Source organism: Anthonomus grandis, chromosome 22 (genome assembly GCF_022605725.1).
Source record: "Anthonomus grandis grandis chromosome 22, icAntGran1.3, whole genome shotgun sequence".
NCBI classification, from domain to species: domain Eukaryota; kingdom Metazoa; phylum Arthropoda; class Insecta; order Coleoptera; family Curculionidae; genus Anthonomus; species Anthonomus grandis.
In genome coordinates, this window is record NC_065567.1 from 12,233,521 (window position 1) to 12,252,737 (window position 19,217).

Below are 19,217 nucleotides of genomic sequence, written 5' to 3' on the forward strand. Positions count from 1 at the left end.
TTTGGCTAAAATCTTTGATAGGTTTACCCTCGGTCCTTCAAGTCTGCTCTATAATCAGCTTTTTCTAACTATAAAACTAAATATGTCTCGTCCACGTCATAAACTTCTTGCTTTAATAGATAATATTGCCAAAAATTATGCCTAACATTGAAAGTTATTAAAAATATAAACATTATACAAGTAGAAAAGTTATCAATCTCATGAAAGAGATAGACTCGAGTCAGATGTATCACAGACTGACAAAATTGAAGAAGAATAAATTTAATTATAAAACAGAAATGTTTCTTACTTGAAGCATTTATTAAGAATTAATTTGATTTATATTATGAACTTACTTCTTCTCTAAGAAACCTCATTTCTGCATGCATATCTTCGCAGTGCAAGGAAAATTGCCATTTTGCAGTTTGTTCAGCTTCAACAACTTGAATAATATGCAAATGTTTTGCAGTGACTTTTTGCATTTCTAAATGTTGCTTGCTGAAACTAAATATTTTTTAAATTACATACATGTTTCAATAATAATTGAATAATTTTATTTTGTTTTAAAAACAATAATATATTGATCATTACAAAAATCACTTTATATTTACTTATTATTATTGCTATAAGAAGATGGCCTAAGACCTGAAAGACCGCTTGGCGTATATACAATAATAATATATTTACTTTGAATATACAAATCGTCTCTTCTATTAGAATGAGAACAAATTTATGATTAAAAATATTCCAGCCTTTTCAAAAGCGCGACATTCACTTAACAAACATAGAGACAGTATCGTTAGAATTAATTTATTTTAGACATAACAACAAAATCATTTCAAAAAATTGAGTGAAGTCATTATTGGACTGGCAGCTGGGATATCTTGGATTTTTATTTAGGTTTAGCTGGTTACAATTTTATTCGGTTTAGTTAGATAATAATATTAAAACGTAAATAAAAAACACACTTTTTCTATTGACAACGTGAAAACTTTAACCAGACACGCGTTAAATGTCGTTTAATTATTTCCAAAGCAAATCAAATTGATTAAAATGTAATGAAACGCGAATAAGAGATTTCCAGAAAGTATTGACAGTCAAAACAAGCAAGTATAGCAATTAGAAAATTTAAAATATTTATGAATTCTTTATTTCTTTTAGAGGATATCTAATCTCTTGGTATTTTGTTGCCCGACACACGGTTTTCGCATTAAAAAAAACTTTCTGATTGGCCATTTTTTTTACCGAGAAGGTTGACTCGAGAAGAATATCGTCGAATTCTAATAGTTTTCCAGCACCACTTGAAGAAGTTCCTATTCAGCTTAGACAATGAATATTCTGTCTACATGATGGTGCTCCAGCGCATTTTAGTTTAGTTGCTCGGTAGTATTTAGATATTACATTTGAGCAACGTGGTCGGTCGATAGGTCGAGGAGGTACTTAACATTGGCACCCACGGTATCCCTACCTAAATCCGGTTGATTTTTTTTGCCGGGGCACCTTAAACCTTTGACTTCTGGAACTCCAATTGAAAATGTGGAGGAATTGTGGATTCGCATTATAGCATCTTGTGAAATAGTTCCACAGACCCCAAGCAATTTCCAACGTATCCGGTAATTAATGTGACGTATACTAGATCTGTGTATTGATGTTTAAGATGGCCACTTTGAACAACTTATGTAATCTTCTTAAGTATTCCTTGAATAAATAACTAATAAAAATTGGCATACTTTATTTCATCACGCAGAAACTGTATTATTTTGAGAAAAGAATGAAGGAGCAAACATTTTACATTCTTAAATTACAAATTTCCAGTTTCCTAAAAAATGCAAATAAATAATAAAAACGTTTAAAGCATATGTTCATAGGAACATTTTGCTTGAATTCGTCCAAGGAATACGCGCTTGAATTCTGTTGCAATATTAAAAAAACGCCAGGTATAGACGGCTTACTTAAGTACCGCGATATCATTTTGCATGTAAAGTATGTATACGTAATTTTTTCGATTTCAAACACGTTAATGTTTTAATAATAACCATTCTTTCGCTTCTTTAAAATTAAGTTTATTAATCCTAAGGTAAGTCTTTTTATTAAAAAATGCAAAATTGCCGAATTACCATTTGTTATTTGTCTAGTTTAACTTTATTGCTCGTATCGCAACTAAACAGATAATCAACGCTTTTGTAAACGAAATATATAGTTAGAAACACAACTTTTGCATTCTTCCGCTCCATCGTATTAACTACTCTGTACTTATAAAATATAAACCCTGATGAAGAACGCCGAACTAGATGCTTATTCCGAACACAGTTTGAATAAATATGTTATCCCTATATCTATTTAATAGACTGTATATTTTCTTCCCTATCTTTGAGCTCTGATCGCTTTTTAAAATGGTAAAGTATTTTTAACTAATTTTATTCACATGTATAAAACGTGTTTTTTTTTTGTATTTTTCAATTTAAATCAGCATGGAGTTCCGAGAGAGAAGTATGAAGAGTAATATTTTTTTTGATAACAGGATCTTTGCATAACAGCGATGGCGTTCGATATATGTTCTGAATGTTCATATTATTTGAATATTGTTTTAAGTCTTGTATGTTTTTTCAGCATTTATTTAAAAATATTTAAAAAATATTTGTAAAATATTGCGCACATCATAGAATGACTGTGCAAGTAATGTTAAGGTGCGTATTGGCTTGCAACAAAATACTACAAACAAACCAAACGCGCCTCATGCACTGTAACAGATTTGTCAAATAAGTACGTTGCGCCGAACAGAACAGAACGCGCAAAACATTTTCGGAGGTTTGTCGATAAATGGAATTTGTTCAAAGAGAATTTGTTCATTTGCAGGTATTTAGTGAATACGGTGCCTTTTGTTGATTACTGATCGGAACGCTGCGAACACCGCAAACAGCCGAAACGCTCCGCCCAACAATAAGTGAGCGGCGCGTTTGGTTTGTTCATAGTGTTCTGTTACAAGTCAATACCCACCTTTACGGGAAAATCGACCTAGGCTCTAATTTCGATTGTGATAAACATATGATTGTTTAAATTTTCGTAGCAGACAAGCCCGGTGTTGCCAATGTTGAAATACCTATTCAATCATGGGAAATAAGCGTACCGTTCCGTGTGTTGTTTGTAACAAAAATGTTTCAAAAAATCATATGGGACGCAGTTTGTTATTCATAAATGGCATGGAGTTGGAGATACGAGTGTTGAATAGAAAAAATTAAACATGGATTTGCAGCAGGTGTAGAAGGCAATTTATGACATTCAATTTTTAAGGTAATTGATTTTTAAAGAAATTGAAGTCTGAAATAGGTTCTTTGAAAAATAAGGTTTCAGTAATGAAATATTTATTACAGTTTATGAATAACGCATATAAGAAGGAAGACAAACAAATCGTGTCATGAGAAAATTAATTAATGAAGTTGAAGGCAGAATCTTAATATTAAAACGGAGGTATCATATTTAAAACCAAAATAGACTTTTTGGAACTAAAAGGCGTGGTAAAAGGGATAAATGGGCTTTTGAGCAGTCTGATACTAAGGGTATTATAGGAAAAAAAATTGTGACGATCCTAAAATACGTAATAATGAGTTTTTTGTGAATGACCTTGGGAATGCCAGGGTAATCAGACCCGCCAACAAAACGTCTTTTGTAAGCATAAGCTTCAGGCAAGAATGCATGTCATGAGTCATTCGGAAAAACTAGGTAATGACCATTTATTTATTTGTTAATGACCATTCTCGTGGAAGAGGCGCAGCATTGCAAGCAAAAAGGCTTTAAGTATATTTTGAGTGCTAACGGGGCTCTTTTATCATCATTGACGAGATATTTTGAAACCAAAAGAGTAAGTTGCATGAAATGATGTAAGTTTGTTTTTTTATTATTTTTATCCTCATAGATCGGTTTTTGATAAATATCAAATATGTGACTCTAATTGTTGTACTGGTTTAGAAAATGTAAAATTGTTACCAGGTAATTTAAATATTATACTGATTAATATTTGTAGTTAAAAAAATTATAATGAGGTCGTTTTCTACCTGTTCTCTGACAACATTTTTGATAAAACGCAGTATCCGAAACAAGCAGACTAAATACTGTAAATAATTTTAATACTCCGCGCTATAAAATTTTTTATAATAATAGTGAGATAAATCAAAGATGGGCTTCTAATGTATGTAAAAAGTGATTTGATAAAGATCCAAAACTAATTAACTTCAACAAGCAATCTAGTGAATTAAGATCTGGTGATCTTAATTCACTGATTTCCACTTCTGGGCTCACTTGGAAACTTTGGTTTACTCAGTGCCGATTAGTACCGACGAGTAACTATAATACATGTAACTAATATAATATAACTACGACAACGCATTATTAAGTGTTCCAATCAAATTCGTACAACCAGGGATATCCACCGGATGCTTAGATCATGAAAAAGGAATTGGTTAATTTCGTTTCTCGCAATAAGATGTTTTAGAAATCATAAAATTTTGATTTTTTAATTAATTATTTAATAACTACTTGATTACTTTTGAAACGCCATAATTTTTATAAGTTTATATCGCGAAACCAACAACTTATTTGTCTGTGATACAAAATTCTTTATCATTGCAGCATTTTGAAAACTAAGTTTAAACAAAACTAATTCTATATTATTACGTGTTCTTATCAGCCATCCATGTATTATATTACTCATATTTAAGTAAAAAAGTACATCTCTAAATAAATCATGCATTTGCTTTTTTGTATCTTACCTTGCTTTCTCCAGTTCATGAATCCATATCAGAGTATCAGTTTCATCAATACCAAAAAGCTCAAAGACTCTCACGTTATCACTTCCAAAACTGATTTGAAAACAGAACTAAAATGAAAGGTTATTAAAATAAACATTATAGAGCTTTTTTATTTAAATAATAATATATTTATTATTCTTACAGTTATTTAATATAATTCTCATGATTTAAAAGAAGCCAGTGAGTTATAATTGACAGTAGAAGTTTTTGTTATTTCATATTGTTTTCTAAGAGATTTTAACTATTTGTATACTTAATAAAATTTTACGGTAGTAATATTTAATGTATATTTTCAAAGAGATTATAGTTTCTTAATAACTTAACTAAAGTTGGTTTAATATTTGATTTATTAAAACAAAAGTTATATATTCTTGAAAACATAGAGCCATATCCTACTTCTAACTACATCCACCTTTAAAAAAGTTACTACGTAGCCACCGAAACGAACTCAGATTAATGCGTTTTCTAAAACTCAACCGCAAACAAGATAAAATCAATGGAGGTCAAGTAACGAAAAAAATGTTTTGAAGTATTGCCTACTTAAATGCAATACTTGTAATCTTTGTAAATATGTCCTTATCTTTAGCAGAGTGTAGCCTTTTCTGGAGCATTTGGCAACGCAGATCTGTACATAATCTCTATGTTAAGGCGCACAGCTCAAAAACTATACATTTTGAAAGTCGAATATGATGAATATTATATCTATATGAATCTTATATGAGTAGTAGATGTGCATATATAGAAAATAATTTTAGAAAGCTAAATTAGGTTATAAGTTCAAATTTTAAAAGATGTTACATACTTACATTTCGATCTAAGCATTCATTTGGATAAAGTTCTTCTCTTTTCTTTGATTTCTTGGACTTGGTCTTTATTTTCAGCTTGCTATCATCTTCTATACCTTCGTTTTTTTCTATTTTTGATTCTTGCTTTTCGATTTCCTTTTCGGATAACCTTTTTAATTCCATAATTTCTGGCCCCTCTTTACGTTTCCATTCATCTTTATATTTTTGTTTTTCTTTAGCAATAGTTTTTGCCAATTTTTTATCTCCTGGCTCATCTTTACGACTCAATTTTGCTGAAAGCTCTGATTCTTCCGCATTTATAACCTTTAGATCACGTTGGGTTTTTAGCTCTTCTTTATTATTTACATCTACCGTCAATTCTAATTCTGACTTATCTTTAAGTCCTTTATGCTCTGATAAGTCTTTGGCAGAAAATGAAGAGCTTATTTTGATTTGACCTTGGGCTTTTGATTTCTTTTTTATATCTTTTACCCCGCTCTGTGCTCTTTCATTTAATTCATCACTTATATTTGTTTGTTGTTTAGTTTTGGGTATTTTATGTACAATAGTTTCAACTTCTATTTCGATTTGCTCAAGTTCATCAGGTTTTTTTGGATCTTCTTTTATGTCCTTTTCATTATATTTTGACTTGTCATAATTAAAAAGTTGTTTATCTTGTCCCTTCAAATCCTTTTTTAGTTTCCTTTCTTCTTTTATCTTTGTTGTTTCTTTAATTTTTCCCTTTTCCCGTATTTTTGCTTCTTCTTTACCTTTTACTTTTTCTTTTGTTTTAAGTTCTTTACTTTTTGTGTCATCTTTTAAACCTAGTATTTCTTTTTTTATCCTCTTTTCTTCTTTTACTTTTGCCTTTCCTCTCAATTTCGCAACTTGTTTAAATTCCTTTACCCTGTATTCGTTTCTACTTTGTTCCTCGTTATTGGATGATTCATTATTAAACCTTGGTTCCTCTTTCGAGCTTTCTCCATAATATTCATTCCAGTCAAATCCTGGCTCTTTTGACTCTCTTGGATACTCCTTCCATTCTTTTACAGGAGTGTTTTTTTCTTTTTGTTTCTCTCGTGCTTTGACATTTTCCTTTACCTTATCACGGACATTTTTATCAGGAGTAGGAGGCAATAACTTAGGATCGGTATAAATTATTCGATCAATATATGAACCTTCTAAAAAAATTATTCCCAATGGACGATCTCTTTTATCTTTACTTTCGTAATAAAATAAAAGGTTCTGCAACAAATAAATTTAAGTGATTAGAACAAAATTGTCTCAATATACAGAAACTATAAAAAAGGTTTATTCTAAAAAAGGCTTAAAACTCTAAAAGTAAAGATTAACAAATTGCCTAGAAATATTGAGAGAAAAATATTTTTTACCATAACATAATATTAGAAATACTTTACTTTATTAAGTATTTTTAACTCATTGAAAAACGTGACTATATTATAACATCTCAAACAAATAACCACACGCTGATTATGCGTTTGAAGCGGGTCACTAATTAGTACGTTTTTTATGGTCCGTAATTCGTAGTTGTATTTTTGTAGTTATAAAAATATAAAATTATTATAACTACGGATTTATGTCTTTCCCATATTTATATACAAAAGTTGCTATTTTTGCATTATGCTTAAATAATTATCTAATAAAATTTGTTCGCATATTTACATTTTTTCTCATTTTAAATATATTTTATAAAAAAGTTTACATTTTGTTTTTAAACGCCTATATAAACAGATATTTTTTGAAAAGTTAGTAGGGGAAGTCTTTTCTCCACAAATAAAATGCTAATCCTCTAATTTCAGGAGTGATACATTTCGGCAAGTGTTTGTTCTTGCCATCATCAGACTCTAAAATATATTACAAACAGTTCAAAAACATATACGAACATTTTTTTCTTGACAGATGACATAAAAAATACAGATAAAATTACGAAATTGTAAAATACTTACTGAGTTACTTAACACATACACAAATTCTAAACAATAACAAACAATACTTGAATAGTACATTGCACGACATCTAGTAAACAGTTCATTCAATCAAATGTCAAGTTACACTGACATTATTGGCGATTGGCGTAATATAATTTTTTAAATTGTTCGGAACAATGGTTATCCTAACAATATTATAAATTCTCTTTATTTTAAGCATCTTTACAAACATTTAAATAAGCCACATATATACAAAACCGATGGCGTGTACAGAAGCATATCATATTTTGGAAACATATCCCATCAGGTTGCCAAGAGTTTGTCGAGGGACTCCGATGTGCGGTTGCGTGTTTTGTTTCAGAACTTTGAATAATTTATCTAAATCTCTAGTCAACACCAAAGATAAAATTCCCGTCACACAGATCTGGTGTTTACTGACTAAAATGTTCTCATCCTGACTGCAATGTGTACAACATCGGACAAAGCGGAAGGAGAATCGAGACGAGAGTCAAAGAACATAATAAACTCATTGAAAAGAATAGAAATCGATTTATAACTAATACCTCTTCTCCTTTCGCCAATCATATTATTGAGACCGGACATGAGTTCGAGCCTGAGGCGGATACCGAGGTGCTCCATGTTTGTCAGAAGGGGTTAAGGTTAGATCTTTTGGAAATCCTGGAAATAAATAAAGCCATCAAATCACCGGTTTACGTTTTGTATTAATGAACAAACTCAATTTGAGAGCAACACTTTCTTTAATTCCTTGGGTCCTAACAGACATATTTATTAACTACACTACTATTTAACTACACATATTTATTTGTTTATTTGTTCACACCCTATAACACTACAGTCCGATGGTTCTCTCTCAGTCGCTCCCAGTACTCAGTACAAATCTGCTAATCTCATATTGTTCAATTCTGTTATAATTTTAACTGTTCACTAGATGTCGTGCAATGTACTATTCAAGTATTGTTTGTTATTGTTTAAAATTTGTGTATGTGTTAAGTAACTCAGTAAGTATTTTACAATTTCATAATTTTATCTGTATTTTTTATGTCACCTGTCAAGAAAAAAAATTTCGTATATGTTTTTGAACTGTTTGTAATATATTTTAGAGTCTGATGATGGCAAGAACACTTGCCGAAATGCATCACTCCTGAAATTAGAGGATTAGCATTTTATTTGTGGAGAAAAGACTTCCCCTACTAACTTTTCAATATTATATTGACTCCATTTCAGAATAGACTTCTTCCTTAAGATATTTTTTTATTACACTGTATTAATGTTCGGTAAAAATAATAGATCAAACAAATGAAATAGCTGGTTTTAAAGTTAATTTCTCTTACATTTTAAAGTAAGCGTTCGAGCTGTTGATTAGGCACAAGGCATTTTCTGAAGATAAAGATATACTCCTTGAGCAAGCAAGGAGATAAACCCCAGAGAAAGTTGGACAAAGGATCAGGCTACCCTCAATTAAGCAAGCTAAGCTCAATGACAAATTTCGGTGATCGAGGATACGAAATTAACGTTTTTAGGCTGATGAGTAAATACCCTTTTAAGTAGAAACCTTTTATGTACCCGATGCATCGAGCTTCAGTAAGTGATTTTTTTCATCAAATGACTCTTAAATACATTCAATCAGACTTAAACCTAAAAAAAAGTTTGTCTGTCTATAACCTGCCATGGTATTGAATTAAGCTAAACTATTATCGATTTTATTTAAATATGAAATCATATTTTAAATAGTTAATTTTTATGAAGGATTGGCTGATATTGACAGCTCAGGCGAGAGGTGGGTTAGTTACTGATTTAGTCGGTACTGCATCCATTTTTTCGAGGACTTGTTCCCGTGTCGCAGGTAGGAGCACAAGTAAAAGTCCAGTTTTTAATTTCCGACGTTTGTGAAGCAGGAAGCGGCCAATATGGTTTGTAATTTATAGTCCTTAATCTTGTTCCTTTAGGGAGCCGTTTATTTCATAATTTGGTACAGGTTGCCCAAGATTTTAAAGGATAGATAATGAAACTTAGCAAGGTGAGTGTGTCCCATTTTTAACGCCATTTATTTTTTATGGACAGTGAATACAATGGCAACCGTTGTTTTAGGGTTTTACTTTTCCGTTTTCCTCTTTATTCTTCTTCAATTGTTGATGGCTGCAGGCTTTTGATTTCCCCGGGAAATTGCTGAAAGCGGTGGAGCTGGAGCTAGTATTAGAGATTCCCAGTCCGGATAGCTAAGCTACAAATGGCATAAATTCACAGCCTCGGTTTTGAAGGCTAGCCGTTCATTTCTTGGAGGTCGAAAAAACACTCGATTTCTTAGTTCTGCTCGGATTCCTTTATAACCCGGTATTTTCGTGATCTACTTGATGAGAAAAATCCGCTAATATAATTAGTTCGAATTAAAAAAAAAAATTTTTCTGAAAAAATCGAAAGGAAAATTGGATTCCCTTATAACCCGGTATTTTCGTGATCTACCTGATGAGAACAATCCGCTGGTATAGTTAGTTCGAATTCGAAAAAAAAAAAAATCTGAAAAAATCGAAAGGGGGGGGGTATACCCGAAAAATGAAAAAACCCAAATTTTGAAGGCCGATATCTCGGCTTCTATGAGAGCTATCTTAAAATTCGAACGGTTTTGTCTTAGTTTCGTTGTTCTGAATCCAACGAAACCATCCGCAAGGTCGTAGCTTCGATGATAGCCGAGGTATGGCATTTTTGATTCCAATTTTTGGCCTCAAAAACGAGGTCAAATAAATACTCGATTTCTTAGTTTTGCTCGGATTCCCTTATAATTCGGTATTTTCGTGATCTACTTGATGAGAACAATCCGCTGGTATAGTTAGTTCGAATTCAAAAAAAAAATATTTTTCTGAAAAAATCCGAAAAATGAAAAAACCCAACATTTGAAGGCCGATATCTCGGCTTCTCTGGGAGTTAATTCGAAAATTCCAACGGTTTTGTCTTAGTTTCGTTGTTCTGAATCCAACAAAACCATCCGCAAGGTCGTAGCTTCGATGATAGCCGAGATATGGCATTTTTGATTCCCATTTTTGGCCTCAAAAACGAGGTCGAAGGTTTGCTCGGATTCTCTTATAATTCGGTATTTTCGTGATCTACTTGATGAGAACAATCCGCTGGTATAGTTAGTTCGAATTCAAAAAAAAAATATTTTTTCTGAAAAAATCCGAAAAATGAAAAAACCCAACATTTGAAGGCCGATATCTCGGCTTCTCTGGGAGATAATTCGAAAATTCCAACGGTTTTGTCTTAGTTTTGTCGTTCTGAATCCAACGGAAACCATCCGCAAGGTCGTAGCTTCTATGATAGCCGAGATATGGCATTTTTGATGCCCATTTTTGGCCTCAAAAACGAAGTCGAAAAAATACTCGATTTCTTAGTTCTGCTCGGATTCCCTTATAACCCGGTTTTTTCGTGATCTACTTGATGAGAAAAATCCGCTGATATAGTTAGTTCGAATTCGAAAAAAAAAAAAATTTCTGAAAAAAATCGAAAGGGGGTATATACCCGAAAAATGAAAAAACCGAAACTTTGAAGGCCCATATCTCGGCTTCTCTGGGAGTTAATTCGAAAATTCCAACGGTTTTGTCTTAGTTTCGTCGTTCTGAATCCAACGAGACCATCCGCAAGGTCGTAGCTTCTATGGTAGTCGAGATATGGCATTTTTGATGCCCATTTTTGGCCTCAAAAACGAATTATTAATAGTAACAAAATTGTAGCGTTTTATTTTTCTACTCCTTATGTTCACTAACGCTCCATTGATATTTCATTAATTTGAATAATTATACATGGGGTCGTTACTGATTTAGTCGGTACTGCATCCATTTTTCGAGGACTTGTTCCCATGTCGCAGGTAGGAGCACACGTAAAAGGCCAGTGTTTTTTTTCCGAAGTTTGTGAAGCAGCTAGTGGCCAATATGGTTTGTAATTTATAGTCCTTAATCTTGTTCCTTTAGGAAACCGTTTATTTCATAATTTGGTGCAGGATGCCCAAGATTTTAGTGGATAGATAATGAAACTCAGCAAGGTGAGTGTGTCACATTTTAACGCCATTTATTTTTTATGGACAGTGAATACAATGGCAACCGTTGTTTTAGAGTTTTACTTTTCCGGTTTAAATTTTCCTCTTTATTCTTCTTCAATTGTTGATGGCTGCAGGCTTTTGATTTCCCCGGGAAATTGCTAAAAGTGGTGGAGCTGGAGCCAGAGTTAGTATTAGAGATTCCCAGTCCGGATAGCTGAGCTACAAATGGCATAAATTCACAGCCTCGGTTTTGAAAGCTAGCCGTTTATTTCTTGGAGGAATATACAGGCCAGTTTATTCAATTTATTTAAATATTAGTAACCATAGATTTGTCTAAATTTTTATTAATATACCTTTTATTTCAATTTAACGTTACAAATATTTAATCAATATCATAATTTATTACGTCAATTTCTTATCTATAATTTTAGTTATTTTTTGTTCAGTATTTTTCAGTACCTTTTTTGGTAGTTAAGTAGATATAACTCGGTTAAGGCTGATATGCCTTAGGTAAAAAGGTTCATGAACTTTCCCCTGCGTACTACAAATATATACAAAAAACTTTAATAATTGCAATTTATTTTTCAAGTGCTGAAATCTACCTAGTAGCGAAATCATAATTTAAATTTGTCAAACTTATTTTAATCATATCAACATTATTCATATTTTAATTCATAATAAATTATTAACATTTAACAGATTAAAAAATGAGGTGTATACATATCTTTGATGTAAATATAATTTGGTTGTATTGTTAAGATATATTTTTTTTCCTCTTTAAATCTACTTTATCCAGGGTCATTTAATTGTTAATTGAAACCTATATACCAAGTCTTTTTCTTATTTTTCTTTCATTTATAAAAAAAAGCTAAGTGGCGCCGCTCTCTTATTTTATAGTTATAATCAAGTTTAGATTCTTTAATAGCCAGTCATAAGTGTCTGCAAACTCTTGGCAAAATAGTAACACTGTAAAGTTAACGCCACAAAATACATCACAACACTTTTCGACAAGGACTTTTCGTAAGACAAAAATTGTTCACTTTAACCGAAACTTCGCTATAAGCGGGTTGGTTAGATCTTCATTTGTTAATTATGTTTTTTTTGTACTAAATCACAAAATCAAACTCAGAGTTCCTCATCAATACTAAACTTTTTTTGTTTTCAAGGTTCCCTCATACGCGACCAATGACTGACAAAAAAACGGCTCTAGAAACTTTTATAATTTAGAGACCTTTTTGAATTTCTGGTTGACTGTACTATAACATTAATTTTGGAAAATCGAAAACTTCCATCAGTAATAATATCTTACAGTCTTTCATTAAACCTATCCAAAAAAATCTGAAACCTTTGCTATACAATTTATATAAAATAAATTTTATCACCAGCGTAAAATATTTTAGTAGCTGCGTCGAATTTATTTAGTTAACGAGCGTCTTTGAGAGAAGAATAAAGCTAAAATTTTACATAAATTTTATATTACATCATATTACTGTATCGCATTATTTTTTAAGGTCTTGATAAAATTTTAAATATAATTTTAAATAATGCAATCAGTTCCTTGCCTTCGCTACCAAAAGTAAAGATATTAGAATAGATGATATTATACTTCACGGTTCTACTTACGTTTTATCTAATAGGTTTTGCTGTGGGATTTAGCTAAGCAATTTAGCTTTATCCAAGCCTTTTTAAATATTTTATGGGTCTTGAAAAGGAATTAAGTTTCGTGTTTCAATATTGTTGGAAAAAGGGTAACGCCAGAAAGCTGATCATAATGATCAATTAAATTAATTTGGGATGGATTACAATATTATTTTTCAGCTATGTTATATTACAAGTAGGTAATTTTATACAGGCTCTTCCTATAATTTATTTTAATATTAGGTAAACAAGTATAAATAGCCGCGGTAATATTATTATTAAAAAGTCCTAAAGTATAATAATTATAAATATTTAGGATAAACTGCTATAGGTGTGTGACACTTTTATTTCTTAGGTTGTGTAAATAGCTCCTCTTCTTTCATTTTAAAATATAATTATAAGGTACACCGAAAGTAGTTGATCCATAAATGCGTTCCTATTTATTTGCATGATGTGCTTTAAAACTACAGTATAATATGGCATTTTTTAAATTTGGAAAATATACTTATTTACTTATTTCATGCAAGGTTAACTTTACAACTAACAAATGGGCGAGATACTTTTTAAATCTAATATTTATATTTTTTAAATATTTAAAAAGTAATAAGACATTTCTAGAAAGTTGCCTAATTTTAGAATTTGACTATTTTCGTAATGTGTATGAGAGTTATGCTTCCAATCAAAAACACTAATTTACAAAATAGGGACAATAATACAATATTTTAGTAGTACAGGTTTATAACTATCGGAAAAAAATGTTATATCTCGCGGTAATAAAAGTTAATCAAAACACTCTTAATCCCGCGATAGATTTCGAAATTGTCAATGAAATAATTAATTTAAAAAATGTTGTTAGTTATGGCGAAAACACAGTCTCTTAGTTAAAAAAAAAATAAAAAAGAGTATTGAAGCCATATTAAACTTTTTGGAAAGTATTAAGCATAATATATAAGATTCCGCTAAAGAATGGTACATAGAAAAACGACAGCTTTCTAAATATTATGATTTAATCGTACCTAGATTAAATATCTAAAAGTTTATATTACATAACTGAGGTACACGGAGATACAGAGTGTATTTTTTATTCTTTTTAATAATAGTAATAATAATAAGATGCTTAAGATATTGGAAACATTCTCTGATGATATAGGAACGACCTATGGACTGGATAATGCTATGGACAAAGAAGAATCCTAGAAACATCTAGCAATGAAGCACGCGCAAATAATAGACCACAAAATTATAAAGAATGAGCTGGATACTAAGTTCACTACAAGAATGCGTCGACTCCTTAAAACAAACCTTAATAGCAGAAACTTATTTAAATCTATTTATTCTCTAAAGTATGGTATAACTAAAAGTGGTTGAAAATTTTTACATTTAGAAGTTTTTACAAGATCTGGTATTCGTATTTCTAGTCTATCGTCAAAATAGTTTAGTACCGTAGAACGAATACGCTACCTCGATATATAGGAGGAAGAGGAATGGTCGACATAGAGAAGCAGCTGACTCAGCAGTTTAGTAACTTGCGATCCTTTTCCTTAACAAAGGCTGAGACATCAGATATTCATTCGTGCCGTATGTGAAGCCGACAACTCAGCACCACTTAGAATACAGGAGCTGAAGCTACCCATACACCAAAGCACCGAGCAAGAAAAAATGCAAGCTTGGATGGGAAAACCACTACATGGAAGGCATGTTCACGAGGTTCAACAAGAGTATGTCGACATAGCCGAGTCGAACTACTGGTTGACTTCGGGACAGCTTTTTCCCGAAACTGGAGGGTTTCTTGTGGCTATCCAACATGAAGTAATACCAACAAGAAATTATTTAAAGTTTGTCGTAGGTGACTTGATGGTACAAAGTGATATATGTAGGTATGGATGTGAGAAAACGGAGTCTATTCAGCATGTCACTGGTAGATGTCAAACTTTTGCACCAATGGAATATAAATGGAAATAAAACAGCATGATCTAGTTGCAAAGATATTGCATCAAGAGCTTGCAGAAAAACTAAACGTCCTACCACCAGCCAAAGTACTATAATATAACTATGAGCCGGAACCAGTTCTTGAAAATGAGCAACACAAATTGTGTTGGGATCGCACTGTACTTACAGACCAAGGAGTAAGTAACAATAGGCCTGACCTAATATTAATCGATAAAATTTTTAGGAAGACAACCAACAACAACTTATTGATGTAGCTATTCCTAATATTAACAACCTAAGAGCGAAACATCATGAAAAGATTGTTAAGTACAGGATTCTAGAACACCAGATACGATGACACTGGGAAATGAGAGAAGTGTGGACAATCTCAATTATCGTGTCAACAACAGGAGTAATACCAAAGAGTCTGATGAAAAACATGAAACTGCTTAACCTTAAGGAAAGCATCTATAAGCTAATACAGAGGTCGACGCTATTATCCACATCTCGAATAGTCTGAGAGTTCATTGGAAACGCAGACAACAACTAATTTAAGAAACATTTCTAATATTAGTTTAAGTGTATTATTTCTAAATAAAGGTGAAAAATGGAGTCCGGTAACATGAAAAGGACTCCATCAAAGCTCTAAATCTGGGATAAGTGAATGGTATCAGTTTAAGTTAAAATTTTACAATGAAAACATGAATATTGATGTGCTAGGTAGAAGAATACGTCGTAGAGTGTACCTAAATAAAGTTGAAATAGTTAAGGCCGTAACGTTAATTGAGGAAGGTTATTCCAGAAAATGAGTCGCAGAAATTCTCAGTCCGGTCGCTATAAACAGAGCATGAATTCGGTATTTAATTTATGGCATTATCAGAAGAGGGCCCTATACTCAATGTTAAAGAACTACATCACCTCAAGAAGACTGTTTACTAAGTGTGTGGACGATTAGGGAACGAACCAATACTGTTCGAGCGCTTCAAAATGACTTAGCAGCTACAACATACTAGTAGACTTTACCAGTCTCAATTGCGTGCTAGGAGATCGGTTAGAGTGCCTTGTTTGACAGCAAAGCATCAAAGAGCTCAAAGAATTTTTGCCGGAGCACATCGTCATTGGACAATACCGCAATGAAGTAATGTTTTGTTTACAGATGACTCCAGATTCTGCATCACAACGATAAACGAGTTCGGGTATGGCAACGAACAGGTGAGCAGGATTTGGACTGAGCTATGCAAGAAACTGTTCGGTTTGGCGGAGGGTCTATTATCTTGTTGTATATGTTTCAATGGGCGTACCGACTTAGTGGTAATTGCAAACGGTTCCTTATTGGCATTACGTTACTTAGAAGAAATTTTAATACCACACATGATTCCTTTTTTGCGGATAATATGAGAGCAGATTTCATTTTACAACACGATTATGCTAGGCCACGCGTAACAATTTTTATGTAATTTTTAAAAGTTCCAATTTTTTAAATGACCATAATATTGAAGTTATGAAAAGTAATTTGACTTTGAAAAAATTAAATATTTTGTACATTCTGTATTTGGTTTCTTCTTTCAGGACAAAAAAAAACTTAATTTTTCATCGAAACGAAGATTTGATGAAAAATATATAGAGCTTTATCTGTGGTCAAACAATTTTTGTGCTTCATTATGTTTAGATTTTAAATGAAGAAATGTTTTTCTCATTCACCGTTTTGGGCTCATAATAAAATAATATTTGATTATTAATTGAAAAACTTTCTCCGGAGCAAGAAGAAGAAATGCCGGTCCGCGTAGCAGACTTTTCGGAAATAAGCACAAGACGCATTGCTGAGGCAACTGAAGTAGTCATCCATTTGTTAAATTCTGGATAGATTCGATTCAATAGATTAAATTGAACCTCCATAGTTAATACCCGTATGTCATTTCCAACATGAAATTAAAATTAACGTCTGGTGTGGTGTAATAGGTAAAAAAATTATTGGTAAGTAATCGGCTTCTTCGATCTATCAACCAATTTAATCGGCGAACTCTACCTTGATTTTCTACAAAGTCAATTACCATATTTTCCGCTAGATGTAAGGCAAGTATATTGATTATGCAAAATGGAGCGCCATCACAGCTCTCCAGACATGTTCCTAGATACACATGATCCTCATCGCTGGATAGGTCGAGCCAGAGTCCTTGACTAACGCGAAACCCCGATTTTAATATTTGAAGATGCTTTATCACGATGTAGTAAATACTAGAAAAGAATTATAGCAGAACATTTTATGGTACGCACGCATTATAAAACAGACAAATGTTTTATTTAATTAGACGTTCTTTTAATAAAAGGACTATTATTTAGGATTAGGAGTTACTTAAATAAATGAAAACCAATTTAAACCCTTATATTTAAAAATAAATCTCTTTTATGAATATTTTTTTAATAATGTAAAAATAAAGCAATTATAAATCTATTCATTTAGTGGATGTAATGTGGATGTTTTTTTCTTCCAAAACTTTTTTCTTTTATTTCATTGCATTTCGGTTTTATTTATTTCACTTTCTACAATATACATTATATTCTTGCTCTATTCTTATATATCGATTAAGTGTTGTCAGAAGAACCAAAAAGAGGCAAAAAAGATAAGTAGTTTCATGTTTGATTTTATTTCATTTAAGTTGATAAACGTTGGTTCAAATCAAGTATTGTTATTCTAAAAGTAGGTTTTTCTTTCTTTCTCAATTTTACTAAAAAACAATGTTAGGTAGGATATTGAAAAAAAGAAACGAGCTCAGAGGTCAATAGATAAAACCCTTACTCCTGGGTTAGCATTATTAGAGTTGGAAAAATTAAACTTAGTTAGTAACTGAACATTTTACATAACTGAATCATCATCATAATTTTTTGATAGTAGTCTTGTTTGAGATAGATTTACATGAAAGTTTTTAAAATTATGAAAGAGTCTAGTAATAAGAAACCAGCTTAGTCATTTAGATTGCTTATTTGTTGTTAGATTGCTTATTTGGTGCTATTAAATAGAATATTTATTTTTTCCACGCAGTATATTTATATTTATTCTATTTAATAAGCCATGGCGAATATGTACGCTTTTTTTTTTGTAGTCTCTGGTTCATACTTGTCTTGGTATTTTCTTTAACAGAAGAGTTCAACTATACAAGATTAGAATATTACAATTTAATTGCAATAAACACTTGTATAAATTCGTTTATAGATGAATATAACTTAAATTAGACACATTAATCTTTGTTTTGCTCCTATTTTCAAGTATTTTGCTTTCATTTAAAATTCAGCGTGCTATTTTGTTTAGTGTTATTGTTATTTTATTCAAATTTAAATAAATAAAAGCCAAAAAAATATTTACTTTTAAATCATTATTTTTAAAAAGTAAAACCAATATTATATTATATTATATAATTATCTAAGGATTTTGTATGGATTAACCGGCAAACAAAATATTCTTATAATGAGTTAGATATTTATACAGGATGTTACAAAATTTGGTGCAAATATTTTAAGAGCGTATTGTTGGAGTCAAAATAAGACTTTTTTTCCTATAAACGTGTGTTTTTAAATGCTCTCCCTCAGAGCTACAGTCCGGGCAAATTGCTTGAAGAAAATCGATTATTTAGAATACTGACTACAGTTATACGCAAAATCTTTTGAAAATTTGCATTTTTTTTAATGTTTTTTAAAATTGGTAATGTTTTTTAAGATTTATTTGATAGAAATAAAATAGTTTAATTGGGTTTAACAATGTTCCTCTTCCGTTTATCAGCGATTTTCTCAAAAACGGTTAATTGTATCGAAAAAATGCAAGAAACCAACATTTTCGATTTTTTCATGGCTGAGATGGTGTTGCTAGATTTTTAATTTTCTGATCGGAGACAAAAGATAAGGGCCATCAGAAAGGTAAACTCCCCTGAACCCTCTCCTAAAATTGGACTTACATTATTTTTGGGATGGAAAATGAAAAGAGCCCCCAAAAAACGGTGACTTGCGAATTTTTAGGAGATTTAACCCATAAATAATCGATTTTCATCAATCAATTTGCGAGGGCTCTAGCTCTGAGGGGGAGTATTTTAAG

The 19,217-nt window shown here is 31.5% G+C and overlaps 1 protein-coding gene across 1 annotated transcript in view; it reads right to left on the reverse strand.

The window, feature by feature from the left end:
• LOC126748123 (ras-specific guanine nucleotide-releasing factor 2-like) overlaps nt 1-19,217 on the reverse strand; it is a 67,870-nt gene that overhangs the window by 15,204 nt on the left and 33,449 nt on the right. Inside the window, exons 3-5 of the mRNA XM_050457143.1 lie at nt 6,683-6,814; nt 4,746-4,852; nt 336-483 (exon numbers count right to left, since the gene is read on the reverse strand). Coding sequence (XP_050313100.1) covers nt 336-483; nt 4,746-4,852; nt 6,683-6,814 — 387 coding nt within the window. The remainder of the gene's footprint in view (nt 1-335; nt 484-4,745; nt 4,853-6,682; nt 6,815-19,217) is intronic.